Source organism: Lates calcarifer, linkage group LG11 (genome assembly GCF_001640805.2).
Source record: "Lates calcarifer isolate ASB-BC8 linkage group LG11, TLL_Latcal_v3, whole genome shotgun sequence".
Classification (NCBI taxonomy): domain Eukaryota; kingdom Metazoa; phylum Chordata; class Actinopteri; family Centropomidae; genus Lates; species Lates calcarifer.
Window position 1 is genome coordinate 3679234 of NC_066843.1, and position 22534 is coordinate 3701767.

Consider the following 22534-nt stretch of genomic DNA (forward strand, 5'->3'; position numbering starts at 1 on the left):
AGTGCTTGAATCACAGCTTCCTGATGCTTCACATGCTAAGTAATTGTCCATATGGCCATAGTGATGTGTTTCATTTTACTGAAAACTATATAACAGAATGTGCAACAAACAAACCATATGTTTCAGTTACATCGTGCAAAGCCGTGATTCTTTTGTAAGACTGCTCTCTGTAGACATAAAAAGACCCATTGATGTACTGAACACAGCAAATCTTAGTTGAATACCTTGGTTAAGACATATTGTTCATGTCTGTGTCTGCCTGACATACCGTATTTGTGTTCTGAAAGAAAGCGGGTGCATTGAGGAATCTCTGCTTTCATTTTAAGTTCATGAAGGTTAGCTAGAAAGCTGCATACCTACTCAGGAGTCGAGGTGGGTCAAATAATCAATGTTGTGTTACAGTCTTGGTTACAATACCACACTGATACTTCAGACCTCTGCCGAGGTTCTTTCTGTTGCATTACTGAAGCAGGGTTTCCTTCTCTTCGCCTGCACACTTAAGCTGTGGAATTTTGCTATTGGCAGTCCAGCCTTTTGCCAGTTTATTGCTATTTGACAGAGAAAAATTGGCACGTGTTTATGTTGCAGTGTATGTGTTAAAAAGACTCTTTGCTCTTTGGTCCACGGTGTTACATCTCAGCTGTCTATGAAACTCTGTGAAACTGAAAACATTTTATGTTTGGGGTGAATAAACAGAGTATAGTTTTGATTCCAGCTTTGTTAAAAATAACTTTTTAAGTGGTGTTGCATTTTCCACATCATATTATATCTCAGATGGTTTCATGCTATATACAGTAAAGCATGTTGCAGATTAACCTGTGTTGAGATATTATTATTGAGATACACTTTGACTTGCATGTTGAGCTAGAAACCATCTCTTTGGCACAGTTGAAGGGTTGTGGATAGATGTGACTGTAAAACCAAGTAAACACTCAGAATAAGTTTGAGATGCTTTCATACTCATGAATATCCCGAGTGTCTAGTGTAATGTTATTATTGCAAACAATAATGAAGAAAAATGCCTGCGGGAATTGTAGCATCATATTATCTTTTAGCTTTATCTGTCTCACCAGTCTGTTTGTTCCTTTTCTCCTCCCCCACCCTCCCCCCAGGTGTTTGCGTGTGAATCCTAAAGGTCTGGATGAGGAGAGCAAAGACTATCTGTCACTTTACTTGCTCTTAGTCAGCTGCCCAAAGAGCGAGGTTCGCGCCAAGTTTAAGTTTTCTATCCTCAATGCCAAGGGAGAAGAGACCAAAGCCATGGGTAAGTCAGAGCCACCAGGCCCTAACCAATCCCAGCTAATACTAACCAGCACTCATTTACATGAGTCTTCATTTTCATTTTCTGTAACTGTCCACCATGTAAAATGATTTTCTTCATTTGTCAGTGGAAACATGTTGGCATTCAAAAACTGTTTAAGGCCAACCTTCATAGAAGTCTATGTTCAGCAGGAAACTGAGGATATCTCAAAGTTTGAGTTTCAAAATTAAAAACTCCTGTCACACCTGTGTCTTTGGGGCAATGAAATTTGTAAATGTAGGAGGTGGGGAGTGTGTCTAATACACCAAGTGTGTCTAATAATGTGAAGTATTGATAGCCATATGGGTTTGTGTAATCACTGCCGGTTGGATTCATTTCTAGTAAATATATAATTCAAAGTAGCGTGGGGCAATTTTGATTTTAATTAAAAAAGACCCAACCTTTTTAGAAGTCTTCCTCTGCCTCTCTCACCGTTGATGAATTGGAAATGAATGCGCCTCCAATTCCTGCTTTTTTTTAATTAGGTTATGTTATGGGGAGGAAAAGCAAACTTGTGTGGAATTGAATTAGTGAGGGCCAGATGTGACCGCTTCCTGGTTATCAGGCTTTCTGGCTGCCTCCTCTCTCCCACTACCCTGCAGCATACTGTACAGGAAGTGTGGAGGAGGGAAGATGGGGCAGGTGGGAGGTAGGGACTGGAGAGGAGAGGTGGGAGGCGGAAGTGTTTTTGAATTGGAGGCGTATGCGGTGAAACTGTGTACAACCCCCTGCGGTGCAGGTTGTGTAGAAAGGGAAATCATTTTTCCTGCTAAGAAACATTCCCCCATGTGAACTTGACACCGTCATCCCCCTGAGTGTGCTTTCCGTCCCTCATTTGCTCACTAAGACCTCTCTCGCCTCCTTTTCTCTTTCACTATGTCACTTTCTTTTCCCTTTTATTCCACTTCTGTCCTGTAATGTTGGAATACCACCTTTTAATTCTCAGCAGCCGGCTAAAGAAAACTGAACCTCATTGCCGTTATTGACCTTAAAGCCTTCTCTTCTGGATGTAATACTTTATGCTGGTGGCTATGTGGTGTTGTGGGGAGGATTTTCCTGTAGTATGAGTAATAAACAGACTTTTGAGGTGTGTGACTTCACTGCTTAGCCATTTCGTGCCTCCCTAAATGACCTCAGAAATAACAGAATATGGGGAATACCGAGCGAAGTGAAGAGGATCTCATTTTCCTCTCCTCCTCTCTTTTTGTGTCTCTAGGGGCTTTCGGCTATAAATGGTGTGCTCGATGGTGCACACCCCATCCCATTCGTACCATATGCCCTCCTCCAATCTTCCCACAATCCCCCTAGGGAGACCTGGGTCCTCCACTTCGCTCGCCCTGTCACAGGAGAAAATTACCCAACTGCCAGCATATTTGTGACAGTTTAGTGAGCACTCCGTCTAAGAATATGGCAGTAAAGATTGCTCTATTGGTTCTGGATCATTTAGAATCCAATTTAATCCAGGCCTCTAGGAAAAAAGGCCAAATAAAAACAAAGTGCCTTAATTAAGAAAGCTGGGTGACTGTGGACTGTTTATGTAGCAGGTCACTGTTTGGACTGCTTATACACTCCATTCCTGTGGGGACAATTTTTAATACAATGCATATTAAGTCTGAGTTCTTTAAACCAGAATAGTTTGGTAGAATAATGAGTGGAATAAACAGTAAAGAAAGAAGTGCTTTGAAACTGTGAGCACACTGTACTGAAATATAGCAGCAACATTGTTATCATAGGCACATGTCAAAATCTAACTGATGGAAATCCTCAGTACTGAGCCGAACAGCTGAGCAGTTGAAGTTTGTGTTTGAGGTGTCTGCTTGAATTTCTGTCTTTTTGTAGCTTTTGCATGAGGCAAACTCTCACTCATAAGCCAGGCTCTGTCACTGACGGAGAAGCACTCTTGCCATACACTCACAGTTAAATATTACCTACTCTGAGAGGGTATACATTGACTTGTCTTGAGGTGTGGACTGGCATGCGCATACTGTGAATTAAAGTATCCCTGCAGTACTTGAAAGAGGAGACATAAATACAGTCCAACATATGAAGGCTGTACTACGATGGCAGATTTTGACTGGAGAGCTTGACGTTATCTGATGAAACATCCCATCCGCATCACTCAGCCCTTGAGCCCCCCACTAGAGAGTGTGTGTCTGTGTCTGGATCCTCTGATGGTCCATACTTGCTAATGGAGATAGATTCAGGCAGCAGCAGCAGCCCACTGCCCCCCCCCTCCCCACGCTGTACTCCCATACTCTCGGCTTGGCCACATCATTTCTCTCCCTGGCTTAATGTGCTGGTTTTCTCCTCTGAGGCTGTTGGGTGGGTTGTAACTTGTCTCTTGACACCCCCTCCTTCCTCCTCCTTTTGCCAGAGAAAACAGCTGCCCCCCCTGCAAACTCCTGTTCTGACAGCTTGGAGAGAAGAGATGGAAAGTTCTCATCCTATGCCGCAAGCTGTTTTGTATTCAAATAGCCTCCTTGTTAAGTCTCCCCTACAGACAATGGTTTTTGTTGTGCTGTAGCCAAAGGCTAAGTGAGCTTATGAGTTGGCCGGAGAGTCTAGTTACAGCAGGTTTTTGGTGTGGGCTGCTTCTATATTTTGCAGCAGGAGATTCTGTGTTTTTTGGTTTCAGTTAATTGAAGCTCTGGGTGTGAGCTTGTCAGAGTCTGCTGCCTTCAGTAACTGATGGAGGTGATCAGGCATTCTGTGTGGGTAAGTGGAGCACAGCTAATAGAGTAGAAGCTATTGGCCAGTCTTTACATAATCAGCTGGTATTGACATTGGTAGAAAGAATGTCAATAGACATGTTTGTGCTGACACTAGTTTATAGAACTCAATCTTCAATAGAGATTAGATTTTCTTCTCTAAAAGGCTGTGTGTCATGTTTATATGTGTATCTCTCTGCCTTATGTTATCCAGTATGAATCAGTGTATAGATGGGAATGAAGTTTTAAATTAGCCTTTTAGACTCTGATACAAGTGTGATAAATATACAGTATAGACTGAGGTGTTGTCAGCTGCTAATTGCCCTTTCACATCGATAGGTTTTTGATGTGAGTGTGGTCTGCTGGTGGTAGTGAGCTGCGGTTAGTGCAGGGATTTTGCTAAACTTGAATGTGTGAAAGATAGGGCCAAAAGAGTGACAGACAGGAAGAGAGATGTTGACTCTGGCTGCTGTGTCGGCTGTTATTTTCCTACATGCCAGCTCGTCTTCTGGCGACCTTCTCGTTCTGTGTGCCAGCCGTGCCCCTGAGCCCTCCGCCTGAATATGGATGCCCTGCTCACTTAAACACCCTGGCTTCACTCCCTGCTTTCCTTCTCTTCTCTGTCTTCAGCTCAGACCTCATTTTTCTCACCTTCCTCATCACCTTCAGTCTTTTTTTGGCAGGGTGAGAAACTTCACTCTTCAATGCTGGGAAACTATCAAAGTGCATTGCAACGTTATATAGAAACTTAAAAATCGTCTCTGTCTGACATGTCTTCAGTATAACTGATTTTCTTTAACACAAAATTTATAATAATATTCCCATGTTAATGAGGTCTGTCCTTACCACAATATACGTCACACAATCTCCTATCTTTTCATACCAGTCTTTTCCTTCACTCACATTTTTTTTCAGTCACACCGACCCCCTCCCTCAGTGTCCAGCTCTTTTTGGTATTCTGGCGGAGTGGTTGCACACTCGCCACCTTGGCTAGCTCACTGAAAGAGTGAGCGCCAGCAATCCGACCTGCAGTTGATTCTCTGGCACTGCGGGTTTCTGATGCCCCACTGGAGATGGCAGCATGGCATTAGCTGAGCTCAGCACACACACACCCTCATCATCAGTGCCTGTATGCATGTGCACATTCACACACACACAGCCACCTCACTGTCACGGGTGAGCACTGAAGAAGTCACACCTCTGTCTCTCCCTTTCCCCCTAGTCTTCTGGTGAGTCTTTCAGCATTCCCTCACACCTCTCCTCCCCTCTTCCTCTTGGCTTGCTTCCCCCTCCTGTCTCTCTCTCCTTCCAAACCTCACTCACCTCTCCTCACACCCGGGTTTAGCTCCAGATACTGCCACTGGGGAAGTCCTCACTCATCACTGCTAGTCTTTTTTCATACCCATATAACACAACTTCACAATGAGATTCTGTGTCTTGGGATTTCATCAGGGTCTCACATGCTAGGTCTTATCAAACATGTTTAAAGGACACGAAGGAGTGAGTGAAAGTCGGCAGAGAAAGAGTTTCTTCAGATCCTTGAGAGAAAATCCAGGTACTAACTTTACTACTGTGTGTCTACGCTGTCACAAACAGTACACTGTACCAAGGCCACAGAAGTTTGACTCTTTTTTCAAACCTCCTTGTCTTTGGCTGAGAGATCTTTGGTCTAAAAAACTCTGTGTCTTTTTGGAAACGCTGACACTCCCCCTCTGTTACACATAGTGGCAGAACAATGAATAAAGTAGAGTGCTGTCAAAAGCAGAGTGCATAGATTTGTCATTTTTGTGCATTGGCTTGCATGCATGCTTATGCTTATGCGTGTGTGTGTGTGTGTTTGCATGGTGATTTCTCTCAGCTTCTTTGCGCACACAGTCTGTAGAGGCAGGGGATTACAGTGAAGGACCCCCTGCATGAGCAGTAGTGGGAATAACTGCATATGCACTGCACTCCTCTACCAATCCCCTCTTTGGCTGTCTGCACCCTCAGATCCAAACCGGGGATTTGACACACGATCTTACAGCAGCATTGACACTTCATCTTAGTGCTTCCCACTGTGATCTGTCAGCAGATCTCCTGTTGGGATCTCTAAGCAAGAGCAGCCTGAAGAGGAATCTGTGTGAACTGCTGGGGCTAAACACAGGTAGTATGGGTACACTGTAGATGTGTGAATACGGGAGGTGATGACCTCTTGGTATGTGGTGACTGTATAGCTTATAGCCAGCTCTGTCAGCTTTTAACAGGAGTCTTCTACTACTTTGTGCCCTGCAGGATTTATGGAAGATTCATAGGTTGTCTTTGTCATTTTTCATCATCTGACATTAACACATGAATTGAATCTAGATTGTGGATGGATATAGGTTTTCTGCATGTCCCGCTGAAGTCTTAAATGTCACAAATGATAAACTGGAAGCATTAAAAAGGGATGAATTATACCAGTTAAATTGGGGCTAAAGTGTGGCTCTCTGTTGTGTCTTTTGATGAACGTTCAGGCCACTAATGGAAGCAAACGTTCCATACAGCTGTTTTTATCTTCATGCTTTTTCTAGTAGCATTTTCCATTTTATTTCAAATTCTCAAATAATTATACATTTCTACTCATTGTATTCCATGCCTCTAGAAATATGGTAACATGTATATTAAAGTAATTCTCATGCACAGGTTAGAATTGCATGTCATACAAATCACAGTTTGCCAGGCACATCACTACACCTCTTACGACTTATATCCCTCTCTATGAGCTGTCTGTTTCATTTCCATATACAGTGTGCTCTCTGTTTGGATCCATGCACAAATACTCATTTACACATAATGGAGTTGCTGTACTGTATGTAGACCAGAGATACATCGCTTTTCCCCCTGCATCAGACATGCTGTTCTCATTTTGATGACTTAACCTCCAAAGTATTATTACTGAATTTGCTCCTGGATTGTGATCAGCTCAATGTCAACACAATCCAATCATCCAGATACATCTTAACATCCTGTGTGTAGGTTATCCTTGGAAGGGTCTTGATGACATCTTCATCTTCATCAAAGAGATGAAAAGACATGAAAAATGAAGTGCTTTCAAGTGGTTCTTTTGTGTGTGTGTCATTTTCCTCTATGGCCATTTAAGTTATTTCTGTCGTCATGCGGTGAGGCATGTCTGCCTTGATAGGAATGGGCGATGTCGCCATACGCAGAAAGGAACAGTCGCTGTAGCTTGGCTCAACAAAACACATTCAGAAATCCCAGAGCGGTGTCCAGGGAAGCATTTTCTTCTCATTAACAAAATGGTGAATGATGTAATTTCACCAAAGAGTGGTGTTACATCCCTCCAACAGTGCTGCAGTTACTCGCTGAATTTATGTGTTTGTGTTGTGTTTTCTTTCTTTTAGCAATTAGCTTTAATTTGCTGTGATCTCTGCAGCAGCCATAGTCCATAGCCATTATCTTTTGACCTTGTATGGGAGCATTTGTGACTGTTAGGTGACTTTAGATAGCTATGACCGCCCCCACAGTGTAACTATTGTACACACAAGAACTCCAGCATCTTTCCTGTGTCTTTGTAGTGCAACTGAGTATTACAGAATCCTTCCTGCCACTGTCAGAGATAATTGGCACTCCATAAACACATGATAATTGGACTGCTTTGATCCCTGCAATTTCTCACTTCTTGGCCAAAGAGGCGCAGCAGTTCTGTCTCATGTTTACCACTAGTCTTTATGTGGCAGCGAGAGGATAGAGAGAGTGAAAGAGGGAGAGAGAGAGATTCTGTTTTCTTCTGAAGTGTTAAAAGCTCCCTGCAGGCAATACTTCCTGCACCCAGCCTCTTTCGCCATTGTTCCTCCGCTGCTTATGGCCATGACTCATAACAAACTTTCTATTTCGCACACACATTCACACATGCAGAGCTTAATCACATTGTGAAAGTCTCCAAATAATCTTGTTTCACCTTGTTTGTGTGTTTTCTTTTCCAGAGAGCCAGAGGGCATACCGCTTTGTCCAGGGGAAGGACTGGGGTTTCAAAAAGTTCATCAGGAGGGACTTCCTGCTGGATGAGGCCAACGGTCTGCTGCCTGACGACAAACTGACGCTTTTCTGTGAGGTAAGGGTTTCATCTGATCTCAGCATATTTGTGAACCAGAGATCACTCTGTCTTCATTTTTAAGCTCAAAAAATTTCCAGCAGAAACGGGCTGCACAGTCAGACATGATAATCCTGATTATATTGCTAGATCAAAATTATTATTCATCAGACAAACAGACAAATGCAGACATCTATGATTAACCTTTAAAGCAGAAACTATGATGCTGGATCATTCTGATGCTGGATTGTGTTTATATAAGTAGCAGTATTTTGGATTACCCCAAAATCTATAATTTTAACACAGTCTAAAAATAATGAATGCTGTTGAAATATCTAAATGACTTGTTTGTATTGGTGGTTTTGCCTTGCAGTGATCACAACTGTAATTCCTGTTTCACTCATCTTTTTATTCAACACTTCCGCTCATTGTATGTCCCTGTTAGTGAATAATGTATGTTTTTATTGGTACTACATAGCCTCTGGGTTTAGATCGCTCTCTCATCACTAACATACAAGCTGATTGTCATTCAGCCTGCGTGGTGGCTTGGCTCCGATTCCTCTGATCCAAAGCTGGCTGCTGCTCCTCATCGAAAATTCCCTTGTTGTTTTTCAGCTGTAACACAGGGGGCAGCAGAGGTCAACTGTCCTCTCTCTCGTCCCCTTCTGCTCCTCATAATGGAGCCAGGGAGCAGAGAAGAGGTTAAACTTTCTGGATATGTTAATGCCTTAGTTGTAATGCATGCACCCATAAATGTTTAAAAAGCATGGCAGTGGCTGTTTAAAACAATTCTAATTAACCCTGCGGGTATGGAGGAGAGCATGTCTTGAAGTTTTCCCTTTTTGTAGTGGAGCAATGTGCAAGTCTGTTTAAAGTGTTTCCAAACTGGGCTTATTGACAGAGGGATAGGAGGGGCAGTGCTGCTTCTCTAGAGCCATGTGGGATGGGGGGTAGAGTTGTGTGTGTGTGTGTGTATGTAGGAGTATCTTATGCATATATTGTGTGTGTTTGTGCAGGCGTGTCTCGTTGGGACGTAATTTTGAGGATGAGACTGCTTGCTGGAGAGAATGAGCTGGAAGAGAGAAGGATTAGTTACCTTGTAGAGTCCTCTCTTCCACTCTCCTGGAGGGGGGGAGGTAGGGTTGCTGGAGTTCAACTCCTCGGTGGCCATTTCCTCCCCCGTAAATATCTGCTGTACTGTGGTAATTAGCCAGCTCTGCTGATGAACAAGCAAGGCGAGGCAAACCTGATTTATACAGCACATTTTATATACAAGCAAAAATCAATGTGCTTAATATAAAAACTGTGTACAACATAAAAAGATTAAACGGAAGTAGAGAGTAGATAAATAAAAAAGGCTGAGAACATTTTCTATATTTTTTTAAGATTAAAAGTAGTCTCAGGTCTTATGGTCCTAAGCCTTCACCAGCTGTGTGTGTGGCATAATAACTAAGCTTAACATTTAGCAGAACCAGATGACCTGAGAGGTCTACAGAGTTCATATTGTTAAAGCAAGTCAGAGATGTGATATATAGCCAGGCAGCAGTACTTTAAAATCAATTCTAAAACATACTGGAAGGCAGTGTGTTACAGAAAAAAAGGCAGTCTGGAAGTGGGATGTTTTGTGCAGAAAATGATGAGATTGCCAATAGTGAGGTCTGGTAGCGTTTTCCACAGACACGTGGGCAGGACGGTTGGCGGAGTTGGTCATTGGGAGGGGTACGGCTGGTGGATGGTGGTAAGAAAGTGTGGAGCGGGTGTTTGAATCTCTTTTCCTGGTCTTTTTCCATGTGAAAGTGAAGCCCAGTGTTTACCGTCAGAGACCTGGCTCCGCTTTCGTCCAGATGGTCCCGTCCTGCATCTGAGAGAACCCCATCGCCCCAGAGCCCAGCTCTCTCCCTCCTCTCTCCTCTCTCATCTCCTCCACTTCCTCTTTTTTGCCTCCATCTTATCTCTCATTCAAACCCAATCTCCTCCTCCTTTTTTCCCTTTTCCTTTCATCTCTCGCTGCCTCCCACTTTGAGCATCACAGTTTCTTACTTTTTTCCCCCTCACTCTATCTTCACCTCCCTCCCATGTCCCTTGTCTCCCCCTTCTGCTCAGATTCTCTACTTTTGCTTCCTCCCTCTTTGCCCTCCTTCATCACCCGTCTCTCTTCTTCTGTGTAGTGGAGTGTCAAAGAGGCGAAAAGGCTATGAGGAGAAGCCAGATCACTGTGGGAGGGGGATACTGGCTCAACCTCTACCTCCTGACCCTTGTTCCCTGTGCTCGGTTCAATTGCCTCTGGAGACATTAGTAATTCAAATTTAGCACAGGGAATCTGGCTATATATCATGTCGGAGAGGGCCTGAACAACACCAGCTGCCACTCTCTCTCTCTTTGTCTCTGTTTGTCTCTCTCTTTGTCTCCATCTCTCTCTCTCTCTCTCTCCATCCCTGCCAAAGCACTGTAGACACCTGCAGGTATTTAATGAGGAGATAGCTCCCATTAAAGGTGCTGCGCTGGCTGTCAAAAGAGAGCATGAGGGACAGAGAGGGAGATAAAGAAGGAGGGGAAGGAGGCACAGTTAGAAGAGACTGAAGGAAAGGCCCTTTCAAGAAAAGTGGGCATGCTGGGTGGCATTGAGCCAATGGGGGTGACAGAACAGACAAAAAAGAAAAATATAGATTATACAGGATAAAAAACAAAAGGACTAGTGGGTTTGGGTTTGATTTTGTTAGAAGAAGAATGTTTTCATGTGGATGAGGCGTGTTTTCACTGTCTTCTCTCAATCCTCCTCTAATGAGGCACAGAGGTAAAGGAGGTTAAATCCTCTCTCTCTTACCTTGCCTCTCTTTCCCTGTCAGCACCGCAGGTAACCTCTTGCTCTAAGGTCAGACCGTTGCTATTTAGCTGTTCATGCTATAGATAATGCAGATCTTCACACCAGACACGCATGTGGGGTCCATTGGCTCCCTAGAAAATCTCGACAACTTTGTGCCGTCGTGATTTGCCTGCAGGCAGAGTCGTGTTGACTGACACTGTAAGGGTTACTACTCTGGAAGTCTGTTTTGATTGACTAAAGGGAAAAGAAGGGGTTGTTTTGGAAGGAAGAAGTTTATGGTGAAACTTATCTGTCAGTCATGTTAAATTGGCTGCTGAAAAGCAGAGGAACACAGTGGGTCCACCTTTAGTCCGCCAGAAGTGGAGTCAGAAAGCTACTGCTGCTGGACACATCTGGTTTATTTCACAGAGGAGGCCGTCTCTTCCTCTCCACTCTGCTGTGGCTTCAGGAGCAACATGCAGGACAGACTGATATTCTCCATCATGTCGACACAACATACGCTATAAATTATTACTCTGCTTTAACTATTGATAGGCTACACTTTATCTGTCTTCATGTCAGCTAAGGAAACACTGATGTATTGATGTCCACAAAAAAATTGGAATGAATTCCCAAGTGTGTGTGCTTCATCCTGTGGAAGGCGGGTGGGTGGACAATATGTGCTTGTCTTCTTTTAATAATGTAGCCACTATAATAACAGCTTTTTTACTTTAGTGCCTTTACTTTTTTCCCCTTCAGGAGCACCTCATCTGTTTCACACCACTGTCAGATTCAAGTACTTCCTCATTTGTGTTGTATACTGATGCAGTATTTTGCCAGTAGAGACTCATGTTGGCCTTAAATCTAATTATTTCAGTTATAATTGCTGATAAAAGGTGATTGACAACAAAAGATGACCATGCACTGGTGAGAAGGGTTAGAGGAGATTTTTTGATATTGCTGTAAAATATTAAAATATCTTTCTTTGCTAAATTGTGGCCAAGTGCATTAAACTTGTCATATCTTGAAAGGACAAATGTAATTTGAAAGGGAAAAAGTGCCTAATTTTGGAGCAGGAACAGAATGAGTGATCTAAATATGTGTTTGAAAAGCAGCATTCATGTGTAAGAGCCAAAGTGGAGCCCATTGATTTTTTTCTTTCATCTACAATCAGGCAGAATATTCCTTCCCAGAGTACACAGAGGAAGAATGACAGCTGATAATGACTGGATTGGCATTGATTATATTGTCCTTCCATTCAAGTTGTGAGCACTTGTGAAATTGAGAAGTACTGCATATTTGGCTGCTGTCTGATTTACACATAAATTAACTTATGAGGAGGAGATGAATACAGTTTTCACTTGGTGAATTTTTTTTGTCAGGTTCTGTAAATATCACTGTGAAGTGCAATAGAGGAAAGAGCAGTTTTTTCTTCTCATTAGAATAGCACAGGTTTATTAAGGAAGTTAGAGCATTTTTATTTTCATTAATGTAACATATTTCTGACTGAAACCAAATAGATTTGTGAGATTGGAGGCGCTCCTTTGTGTGCCCTTGGTTCCAGATGTTTAGAAAGCCATTCAAGACAATGTAACACAATTCACAGTTGGCATTAACCTGAGTTCAGTTATCAGTCTAAATTATTAACAACTGTGTTATAAAATATGGTTCTTTGACAAAAAGTTGAAGGTACAAGCTTGTGTACATAACATTTTTGGGGGAGAAGTTAACCATGACTCCCAAGGTGCATTTAGCCAGAGGGGAAAACACCAGCGACCCCTTCCACTTTGCACTTCCAGATTTAGGAGAAGTTTAGGTATGAGATGGATTTAAACAAGATCTTTGTTGTTTGATTGGATCACTCAAAAGTAGGCATGGCTTAGTACAGCACAATACAAACACAATACATAGAGAGATGAGGAGCTGTAGACGACTGCTGAACATCCACACCTCTCTCACCCACATTGTTATATCAGCAGAAGAAGGATGAGGGAGAAATTAGTAAAACAGACCATAACTGTTCCTTGGAAGTGTAAACAACATTTTTGCCAACTCACATCCAGAGACACACACGTCCCACTATTCTGCTACCTCCTATGACACACAATCTGGTGGTTAGGTTGGGTGGTGTGTGGTTTTATGATATGAAAAGGATTACCTAGATAACATGAATTCATGTATATGTCTCTAAGTTCACAAATATTGAATGAGTCATCGCAAATATAATATTGTTTTACAGGAAGAGAGGAATATTGGTATAAAAATTCTGAAAAATGACATATAGTTTGCAGTAGTAACTGTAATGTGTGGGGCAGAATAAGATGCAAAAAGCTGTGCCTATGCATTTTTAGCTATTATTAATGTTCTGTATGGTAACCAGTCATGCAGGCTTATGCACTTATGTCTGAGACACAGAAGGGTGATGAGGGCATGTGTGAGGATCAGTGCCTGCATGTGCAAATTGGAAGATGAGCCACTGTTTTTTCTCTTGATCAGTTTATCTTCTGCACATAAACAATCTTTGATGTGATTTACTGTAATGCATTGCGACTGTTGTCTTGGCCACTGCTAACCGGTCGGAGGTCTTTTCTTTAAGGCTCCTCCACCGTGTCCCTCCTGGGACGAGGTGGCAGTGGGAGAATAAATGAGCAGGGTGCTGATGTTCAGCTGTTTCCTCCTCTTCCTCATGGTGTTAGTGCGGTTCGCCTATCCTGTCGGTGGGTAAGCACTTTGCCGGGTGACAGCACCCATCCTTCACAGCGCCCTGCCATATGCTGTGCTGCTGTCAGAGGAGACGACTGCAGATGCTCCAGCTGCTCCCTCCCTGCACACTGAACTACACACACACATATACGTACACACACGCTTACACACACAACTCTCAGAACAGGATAAAGAGGCAGAGGTGGGAAGATACACAGGGAGGAAGGGGTGAGGGAGGATGGATACACATGAAGGTTTGGGTTTGTGTAGGCAAAAGGGGAAGGCAAAAACAATCCTTTTTTCTTTGGAAGTGAGGCGAAATATATTCATATAATTCTGTTTTTGCATAAACAGGGAGCAGAAGTGAGAAAGGTAAAATCAATTAGATCGTTTAGAAAGGGGATTGGAAATCTAATCAAAGAGATGGAAATAAAAATGCTGATTGAGGGCCAGATACAGCAACAGAATGAGCAAACAGAGTGCAAGCTAGATTCTTCTCTTGCAGTGGATTTTCACTATAATTGCTTGTTGGCACCCAGTTTTTAGCCATAACGGATCCTTTAATTGATAGTGCCTTTGCAACACTTTTACACCAACACCACACCAACAGGTCTTTTATATCCCATCAAAAGCCCTTTGCTTCTCCCAGAGTAAAGACACCAGAAACCAAACAAACAGGCAACTTTTCCTGCTTGTTTATTTATTTTCTTTGTCCAAACATTTCCTTCAAGCACTTTAGATCGGGCCTCAGAGTCTCAAAGCTATCACTTTAGTGTCTGTGATCTTCCAGCAGAGAAAACAAAACTACTTAAAAAGAGACCCAAATGGCTGTAGCTCACAGACAGCATACAGAGGCTCACGCTCACTGCCAGTGCTAATACTGTGTGTATGTGTATACGTGTGTGTATGTGAAGCCTGTATTTGAAAGCCGGTGCCTGTGCGCATGTGTGTAGGAACAAGGTTGGCCAGGCACAACACACTTGGCTGTGAATCGAGGCGCAGGCCACATCGCTTGTTCAGCAGCTTGACTTCAAATCATGCATGAAATATGCCTCTGTCTGTGCAGATGCACCCAAATACCTCTGTGTCAGTGGTAGGGAGACCTCCCTGTCTATGAGCTGAGCCATTGAAATGCAAACAGCTGGGTCCAGTGACCACTGCAATACATGGCCAGACACATACAGTGGGTTATTACTTAAGAGAAGATTAGATTTGAGTAAAGAATTGTGACAGTTTAGTGAAAGTTTTCAGTCTTCAGTAGAAAGTACAGAGACTCAACAAGTTGTTTAAAGTTATAATCCTGAAGATTTCAGCCCTGGTTGATTTGGTGACACCTGTGGTTACTCATCATGGTGTAAAGTCCAACAATAATCAGCCTTTTTATGTTCTGTGTGTGTGGTATGTGGGACATTATGTTGTCGGTCGTCTGTGACTCTGTTGACATTCTAGTAAACATGATAATCTGACTGATTCCTAGTTGAAACTTCATACTTATACCATAGGCACTTGGTATGGAGTAGGTGATCTGATTATATTTTAGAACATCTTCCTGAGTAAATTTGCATTTTAATAAATTTCCCAGAAATTGCTGCTACTCCTTAACACTTAATTGATACCAGATATGTGGCTCGCAGAAACAATATGTTGATTTTTCTTGTGAACATAACTCAAGACCAATGCATAGTAGAAACCTCATACTTACACCACAAGTACCCCCATATGGAGAAGATGATTTGATTAGATTTTTGTAGAATAAATCTGCACATTAATGAGGTGAAACTGTTTTGTCAAACTTATTTCAGCATTTTTGCTGACAAACCAGTTGTACCTTGTGCATACGAGTTCTTTTTCTATGGAGCACATGGCACTACGCAATGCAATCCAAGTGTCTCTTGTTCATCATACAAGGAGCAGCTGCAGTCTGATTTAAAGCTGCACATGGCACAACAGCAGGGTACAGTAAAGTTGGTTACCTTGTAGAGGAATTGTAGGTGTGTAGCATGTCGTCTGTAGCTGTTCATCTGACTCTTTCCATTCCCCACTACTTCCTGCAACATTTAAATCTGCTTTTAAAAGTGGCCAAAAATAATGAATGAATGAAAATTCCTGAGATTTCTTCACAATAAAAGCCACCCTGTGTTTTGCTATGAATGCTTTTAATGTGGAGCAGCAGCAGTAGGAAATGTTCGGTTTGCATTTGCGCTAATTTAATATCGCTCTGACACAGTGTCAGGTAGGAGAATGAACAGTAAACAATGAGGCTGATATCAATACGATTAAATTACAGACAGTGATGTTGAATCACATTGTTTGCTGTGAATTGCTCATGCGAAGGTAAGTAATTTGAATCCAGTGCTGGAATGACAGACTCTACCACTAACAATGAAAACTACTATATAGAGCCATAAACAAAGGTTGATGTCATGAAAATCTTAATGAATGGAACTTAATGAAATCTCTAAATTTTAATGAAAATACTGGAGTCACATTTGTCTCATTCTTTAGCTGAAATGGATCCACCTTGTTATGTCTTAAATGCTGTATGTAATGTACAGTAGCTTCATCCACTGTTAAGAGTCTAACATTTGATTCATGTAAAATTGCAATCAAATTTCCAATACCAGATGATGAAGTCCATGATACATTGCTACACACAAACAGAAAATCTTAAGGATAGCTTTGATAGCTGCTGGTATTGCTGCCTACTCAGTTTTGCTCCATCTGTCTCTCTGCTGTCTCTGTTAATAATAATTAGTTTCATGTTCAGTTGTATTCGGGGCGTTTCTGCAGCTGCTCAAACTAACCACCCAGAGGTTACAAGATTAGTTTTTTTCCCTCTTTTTTCCCCAACAAACAAAAAATAACTAATTACCTTTTGTTCTTTAAAGAAAAAACTGACCAAACACCACGTTGTCAGGACAGCAAAAATAGGATCTTCCATTAACCCCTTAACAGTTGAATAAAGAGGTTGAAAAACAATAATTATTAACTTCCATGAAATGAATACCCTGTAATTAAACAGGGTGAGCTGTTGTCCCCCTGCGAATGAAGTATTTATTTTTGACTTTTGTTTAATAGCTTTGGGATCTGGGGCTATGTTTGTTTAATGGTGTCAGTACCAAATCAGATTCTGTTATTATTCTCAGTTTTAATCAGTTCACTGACCTGTTGCAGCTGCCACAGGGCTGCTACCTCCGACACCTGCACCAGGCTCTGTCTCCTAACTAAAATATCCTGTCATTGCTCTGAATCTTTTTGATTTTTGTGAGCACTAACATCTAAAGGTGGGTGGAGAGGATGAATAAGAAAGGGAGAGGGAGAGAGAGAGCTGCAGAGAGCGTCTGTGACATCAAGCCTGTTTACTCTGGCTGGCTGGAGAGTGGAGGGCGAGTCATGCATTATAAAAAGCTGGTGATGAGTTCTGTGCTCGAGGCTTCGGACGACAAGTTTAAAGATCACAGATCTATTAAGCCACTGTAGATGAAAAGAGTTTGTGTGCATGTTGTGTATGTGTGTATTTGTGTGGCTTTAATGAAAACACTAGAGTCACGTTTGTCTCATTCCTTAGCCCAACCTTGTTATGTTTGAAATGCTATATGATAAAATAGATAACATACAGTATTTCCATCCACTATTTACTTTTAATACAGGTTAAATTGCTGTCAGATTTCCATTACATATGTAAATGTGTAATGTGTTGCTTACAATCATAATACAGAATATGTTGTAAAAGATAGAAAACACAAGTTTTAATTTGTTAATTTTGTAATAGTTATCTCCCCGGAGCTCAACAGTAGGTTTTCCATCTGCCCCAGGCAACCAGATTTGGATCACTGTCAAACATTTAGTTTGGTGTGTTTGCCACTGTTAGGAAGCCTTTTTCATATGTATCCAGCACTTGCTGTGTAAAATCTTTGTCTTGGCAAATAAAAGTGCTGCTGTTGCATTGATTTGCTCTGTCAGATATAAAGATTGAAAGCAAAGGGTGGAGTAAAAGAGCCAAGTGATAGCTTGTCAACAACAAAGTATAACCCCCATAACAATGGACCTGATACTACGACGGCCAAAACTAATTGAAAGATAAGTAGTAATTTCACCAAAACACTGAGAGGAACATAGTGAAAATAACAGAAGAGGGTGGATTTGAAAAATATATTTGAAATGGCACCAGTGGACTGCAGTTAAGAATCTGAATGAAGTGAATCAGGTTGTGTTTTCAATGCCATTTAATACAGTTTTTGAAATGAGGGCTGTTGGCCAGCCTTTCCTCAGCTGCTACAATTGACCTGACCTTGCGGAGATGTAGAAATGTATATAGCAAATATTGGTCAGTCAGTGTTATTATATACTTTTAAAAGAGTAACAGTAAGAGCAAGTCAGAATATGACTGTTTATCTGTGTCTGTCAGAAAGAGAAAAACAACCTGTTATTCCCATGTTAGTCATAACTAACATGTGATAAATCCCATTTTTTCAAAGCTAGTATGGGGATGGAATTGCCACTCTTTCAAACTAATGTTTAGTTAGAATGATTAAAAGTTGCTCAAATTTGAACGCCAGTTGTTGACAGGTAAGGAGGACTGGAAGAAATTTACATGTGGCACTGACAAATCTTGACAATTCTATGAAGCTAGTAGAGATATACGCTCATACTGATTGCCGTCTAGTTACCCATAAAGTCAACAGCAATATGGCTCAGATTAGTGGGGAGCATATCCCAAATCAGGTCAGTAAAACTATGCAATGTGCAAATTTGAGTAATGTTCATGCAAATGATCTGTTGCTAATTTAACAGCAAGAAGGAAATTACCCTAAAAAGAAAACAATTAGATTTCCTTTTTAAGTAATACATCTGCAGCAAGTGGTGTGGTGTAATCTGAGGGTATGCATATGTGTGTGTGTGCGCAGTTTGATTAGGTGAGTGTATGCATGTGTCTGCCCATGTGTCGTCTGTGTCCCTGATCTCTGCCCGTGTTTATGTGTTTGAGAATGCACAGGACTGACTGAAAAATGAGACCAGGGAGGTAAAAGAACAAGTGTTCCATAACTTAATGAATTTCATTTGATTTGATTTTTTTTTTTCTTTTTCAAACTATTTCACGCATGGAAGAACACTGTAAATCCATAAACAAACACATAAACAGGCAGAAAAAGATTGATGCATTATGAATAAATCATCTGGGTACCGAAACTCAATATTAACTCTGCGTTGCCTGGAGGGATGAGAGGGAGCTTACGACAGATCCATCTTGATGTCTGAGGAACTAACTGGGAGGCGAGCGCGTTAGTAAGTACTTATCTTGGGAACTTAATTACCAAAACAAATGATGATTGTGGTGATTCAGCGGCAATGATTCTTCATTACTGTTATTCTCTACCTAGGGCTGTATATAGAATGTGTTTCTGTCGGCATAATCATCATCAAAATCACTAGGGATTATATAAAAGTCAGTCATTCATACAGTTGGTCAGTCAGTCCAACACTTGGCTGGAAGCATGATATCTTCATCATTGCTGGCTGGATTGCTATGATATTTGTCAATGCAAATTAGAATATTTAAAGTCCCCAGTGGAAATTTGTCCCCACATAAATAAGCCAAATGTTTTTGGTGATTGCATCTACATTTCCTGTTGTTCCACCAACCAAAATGTCCACTGTTATGCAAGAATTTACAAACTTAATTCACCACATTTCCTGTAAAATTTGCTGTGCACCTGTGTTGCATTAGCAAGATGACAAACTCTTTCACTTTTTGGACACTGCCCTGTTTGAATTGAAGCTCAGCCAACAGGTAGATTGCCAACCAATCTTGGGGGGGTTTCCAAACAAAAACCCCCACTGAATATTAACTAGCCCATGACCTTTCCTCTTGCGCCACCAGCAAGCGAAACTTATTTAGCTCTATTACTAACGAAAACAACACTTGTAGTATTGAGGGTTGTAATGAAAATACATTTCAGTACGGGTCGCTAGCAAATTTCAGATGCCGCTTTCACATCAACCAGACCTCCAAATTAAATGAGAAAAGCATTTTCCCCCCAGGACAGCATGTCTGATCTGATGCCCCTGTCAGCAGGATATCATCTGTCTTGTTAGGAAATGGTTTTTTCTTGGGAGGACGGTCTCTTTTGACATTTTTGAGATCTAGTAATATAATGGTGGATAACTTGGTGGATGAAACACTACCTGGTGATCTTCAGACAACTATTAATCAACTACATCCCTGTCTGTGAGTCTAATATGAGAAGGAGTGTTAGGAGGAGCTAGATGCAAGGAGAAGGAGGAGGAGGTTGACAATGACTGAAGATGACAGCTAATGCCGTGAAGACTGTCAGGGCAGCCAGTGTGTCTAAATAACCAGGTGCTGCGATTTAGTTTCTGCCTGGTTAAACAGTGGAATAATTGGTCAAGTTAGCCAGTAATTAGACCGGCTCTACCACGCTGCCTCTGAGAGCCCAGCGACGGCTCCGCCATGCTAATTGGGCTATTTATACCGAGGCACATTGACCGGGCTCACTGGCTTCCTTTCCAGTTCGCTTTTCAGCACTTGTTTATTTTTTCTGTGTGTACTCAGGACACAGGGCTGGACTCGCCACCCTCCTCCTCCTCCTCCTCCTCTCCTAAAGCCATTTTTCATTCCAACTTGAGCTCACTGAACTTCTGTCCTCTGCCCTCTGTCTCTTTGTCCGTCTGTCTGTCTTCCTCCTCTGTTTTTCACTCACTGTTGTTTTTACTCCCTCTCCTCCCGTATACACAGCCGCTCCCTTTCTCCCAGGCTTTCTGTTTTGCTAATCAGTGTTTTATGAATGCCAGTGTCTGTGTGCAGGACTGTCTCGTCCTCCTGTGACTGTGTGTGTGAGCATTCCTCTGTGAGTGTGTGGAGATGGATGCACGTCAGTCAGTCAGACCTGCATCCTCCTGGAGTGTGATTAATAGAGCCAGCTGTGGAGACCAGACTGTCACACACTCACACACGCTCACACACACAGAGGAATACTTTGAATGCTCCTTTCTTCAGAAAAGTCACATTTTCTTCTCACTGTGTGCCTGTCATTTCTGTTCCAGAAATGAGGTGCTGCTTATGAGAGGCCATCTCCAACTGTAGATCCTGCCAGTTGCTCGCTCACACCTCTGTTGCTCTTTGTGTGTGATGGCCTCTCTGTCTATTCTGTCTTTCCATTGCTTGGTATCTCTGCATCTTGTATTCTCTCTGCCTTTTATTATCCCTATATCTTCCCCTCTCCTCCTTTTCCTCACCCCTCTTCTGTTTTATTATCTTCCCCTTTCTCTCTGTCTTTCTGTCCCCTTCAGGCTAACCCTCAAACCTCCATCAGGAGCAAACAAGGCTCCTTGACATTCAATTTCCTGCTTGCCACGCACTTCTCTATTGTATGTGCTTCTCCTCCTTTTCTAGGACTCTTTTTGTGTGAGTTGAATAGGTGGATGGATGTGCCATTGGACGAATGAGCGGGCAGAAGGATGGATGGGATGGATGAGGAGGGAACTTGGCTGTTTTTTTTTTCTTCTTTTTTTTGGGGATGGCTTGAGTGTCAGCCTCCCTGGCTAAAGCTTTAACCGCAAGGTCACTTTGCGGGGATGTTGTGGGGATTTTCATCCCTTTTCTGGACAGCGCTACACTGAATGTGTTTAGGGCCTGTCAGCAATAAACACAAGGAACAAAGATTAGCTTCTGAAGTTTTCTGGTGTTATCTCTTTCAAGTCATAATTGCGTAGAATGTAATTGCCAAATAATTAAATGGTTTCATAATGTTTTGAAATGTCTTGCAATGATGTGCTGCAGTGTGAAAGCATCATTTTAATTTTACCTTTAAAAACCCTCTTTCTAACATATTGGTAGATGTGGGAAAAGTATTAGAAAGTCACTTTAAATGGATGGAAAGCATTAGATTTTTTTTGTTGTTGACATCCTTATATTTTAATAAATAAAAAAGGTTGAACCTTATTAAAAGTAAGATTGTTATATATATAGTCAGGAAAAAAAATAATTAGTATCCAGCAAGATTTTACTGTAGGCTTAATAACACATTTGACATTTTGACAGATTAGTTCTCATTTTTTATTTATTATACTGTTCATGATTACAGTCTCATATGTTACTGAGAAAAGTGACTTCATCAGCTACAAAGTGTTCATGAAGTAGACAGAATATTCTTTATATTTTCTTTATAAAGTCTCATTTACACAGAAGGACAGTTTAAAAAATAGCACAGGATGATGTCAAGGCTGTCAAATATTTCAGCTTAATTTTGGCATGAGGAGGAAGTATTGGTTTGTCACATAACTCTACATACTACAGCACCCATGTGTTATTATGAAGAACCAGCTGCAAAGTCTCTTTGAGTTTACTAAACTTCACAGTCATTTATTTGTGTCAGCTCTGTTCAAGAAAATCTACTGTTGTTTAATCAAACATCTGTTTTTGGTTTATCAAGCTGAAATAACTAGTTCTGTCAGTTTTCTCTGTGCGTAACTTTAAAGTTTAAAGTGGACAAACTTAAGAAAATAAGCTGAGTCAACAACTGTTACGTTACATTGACCAGAGTTGTTTGACGTGATTTCCAGTTATATTTGTTTTTCATTTGTGAAGCTTTTCACGTTCGACTAAATCAAGCTTTGAAATCTGTGGCTGAAGTGCGTTGGGTGGTTTAAGTGGACAAATTTGCATTTTTTAAAAACTGTTCAGGAAGAAGGCCATTTTACTTAGACACGTGTATAAAGAAACATATCAAACTCAAATTAATGAAAAGAAGGATTTCTGAAGAATCTGAATCCAAAAACAAAGTACTAGGAAGTGCTATCAACCTAACTTTGAGTCTAAATAAATGATTTGATGATTTCAGCTTGGTGGGTAGAACACATGTTCACAAGTTCTGAAATGGTCGGACTGTAAGTTGTCAGGACTCAATTGCTTTTGTTGAAAAAAGAGGTTA

General features: G+C 41.5%; 1 protein-coding gene across 3 annotated transcripts in view; it reads left to right on the plus strand.

Moving 5' to 3' along the window:
• Positions 1–22534, plus strand: part of spop (speckle type BTB/POZ protein) — an 84951-nt gene that overhangs the window by 40248 nt on the left and 22169 nt on the right. For all 3 annotated transcript variants that reach the window (XR_001960518.2, XM_018672227.2, XM_018672226.2), the window contains exons 5-6: positions 1113–1264; positions 7971–8098. Coding sequence is in view for 2 of the 3 variants with exons in the window: in XM_018672227.2 (XP_018527743.1) it covers positions 1113–1264; positions 7971–8098 (280 nt within the window). In the remaining variant the exon portion in view is untranslated. The remainder of the gene's footprint in view (positions 1–1112; positions 1265–7970; positions 8099–22534) is intronic.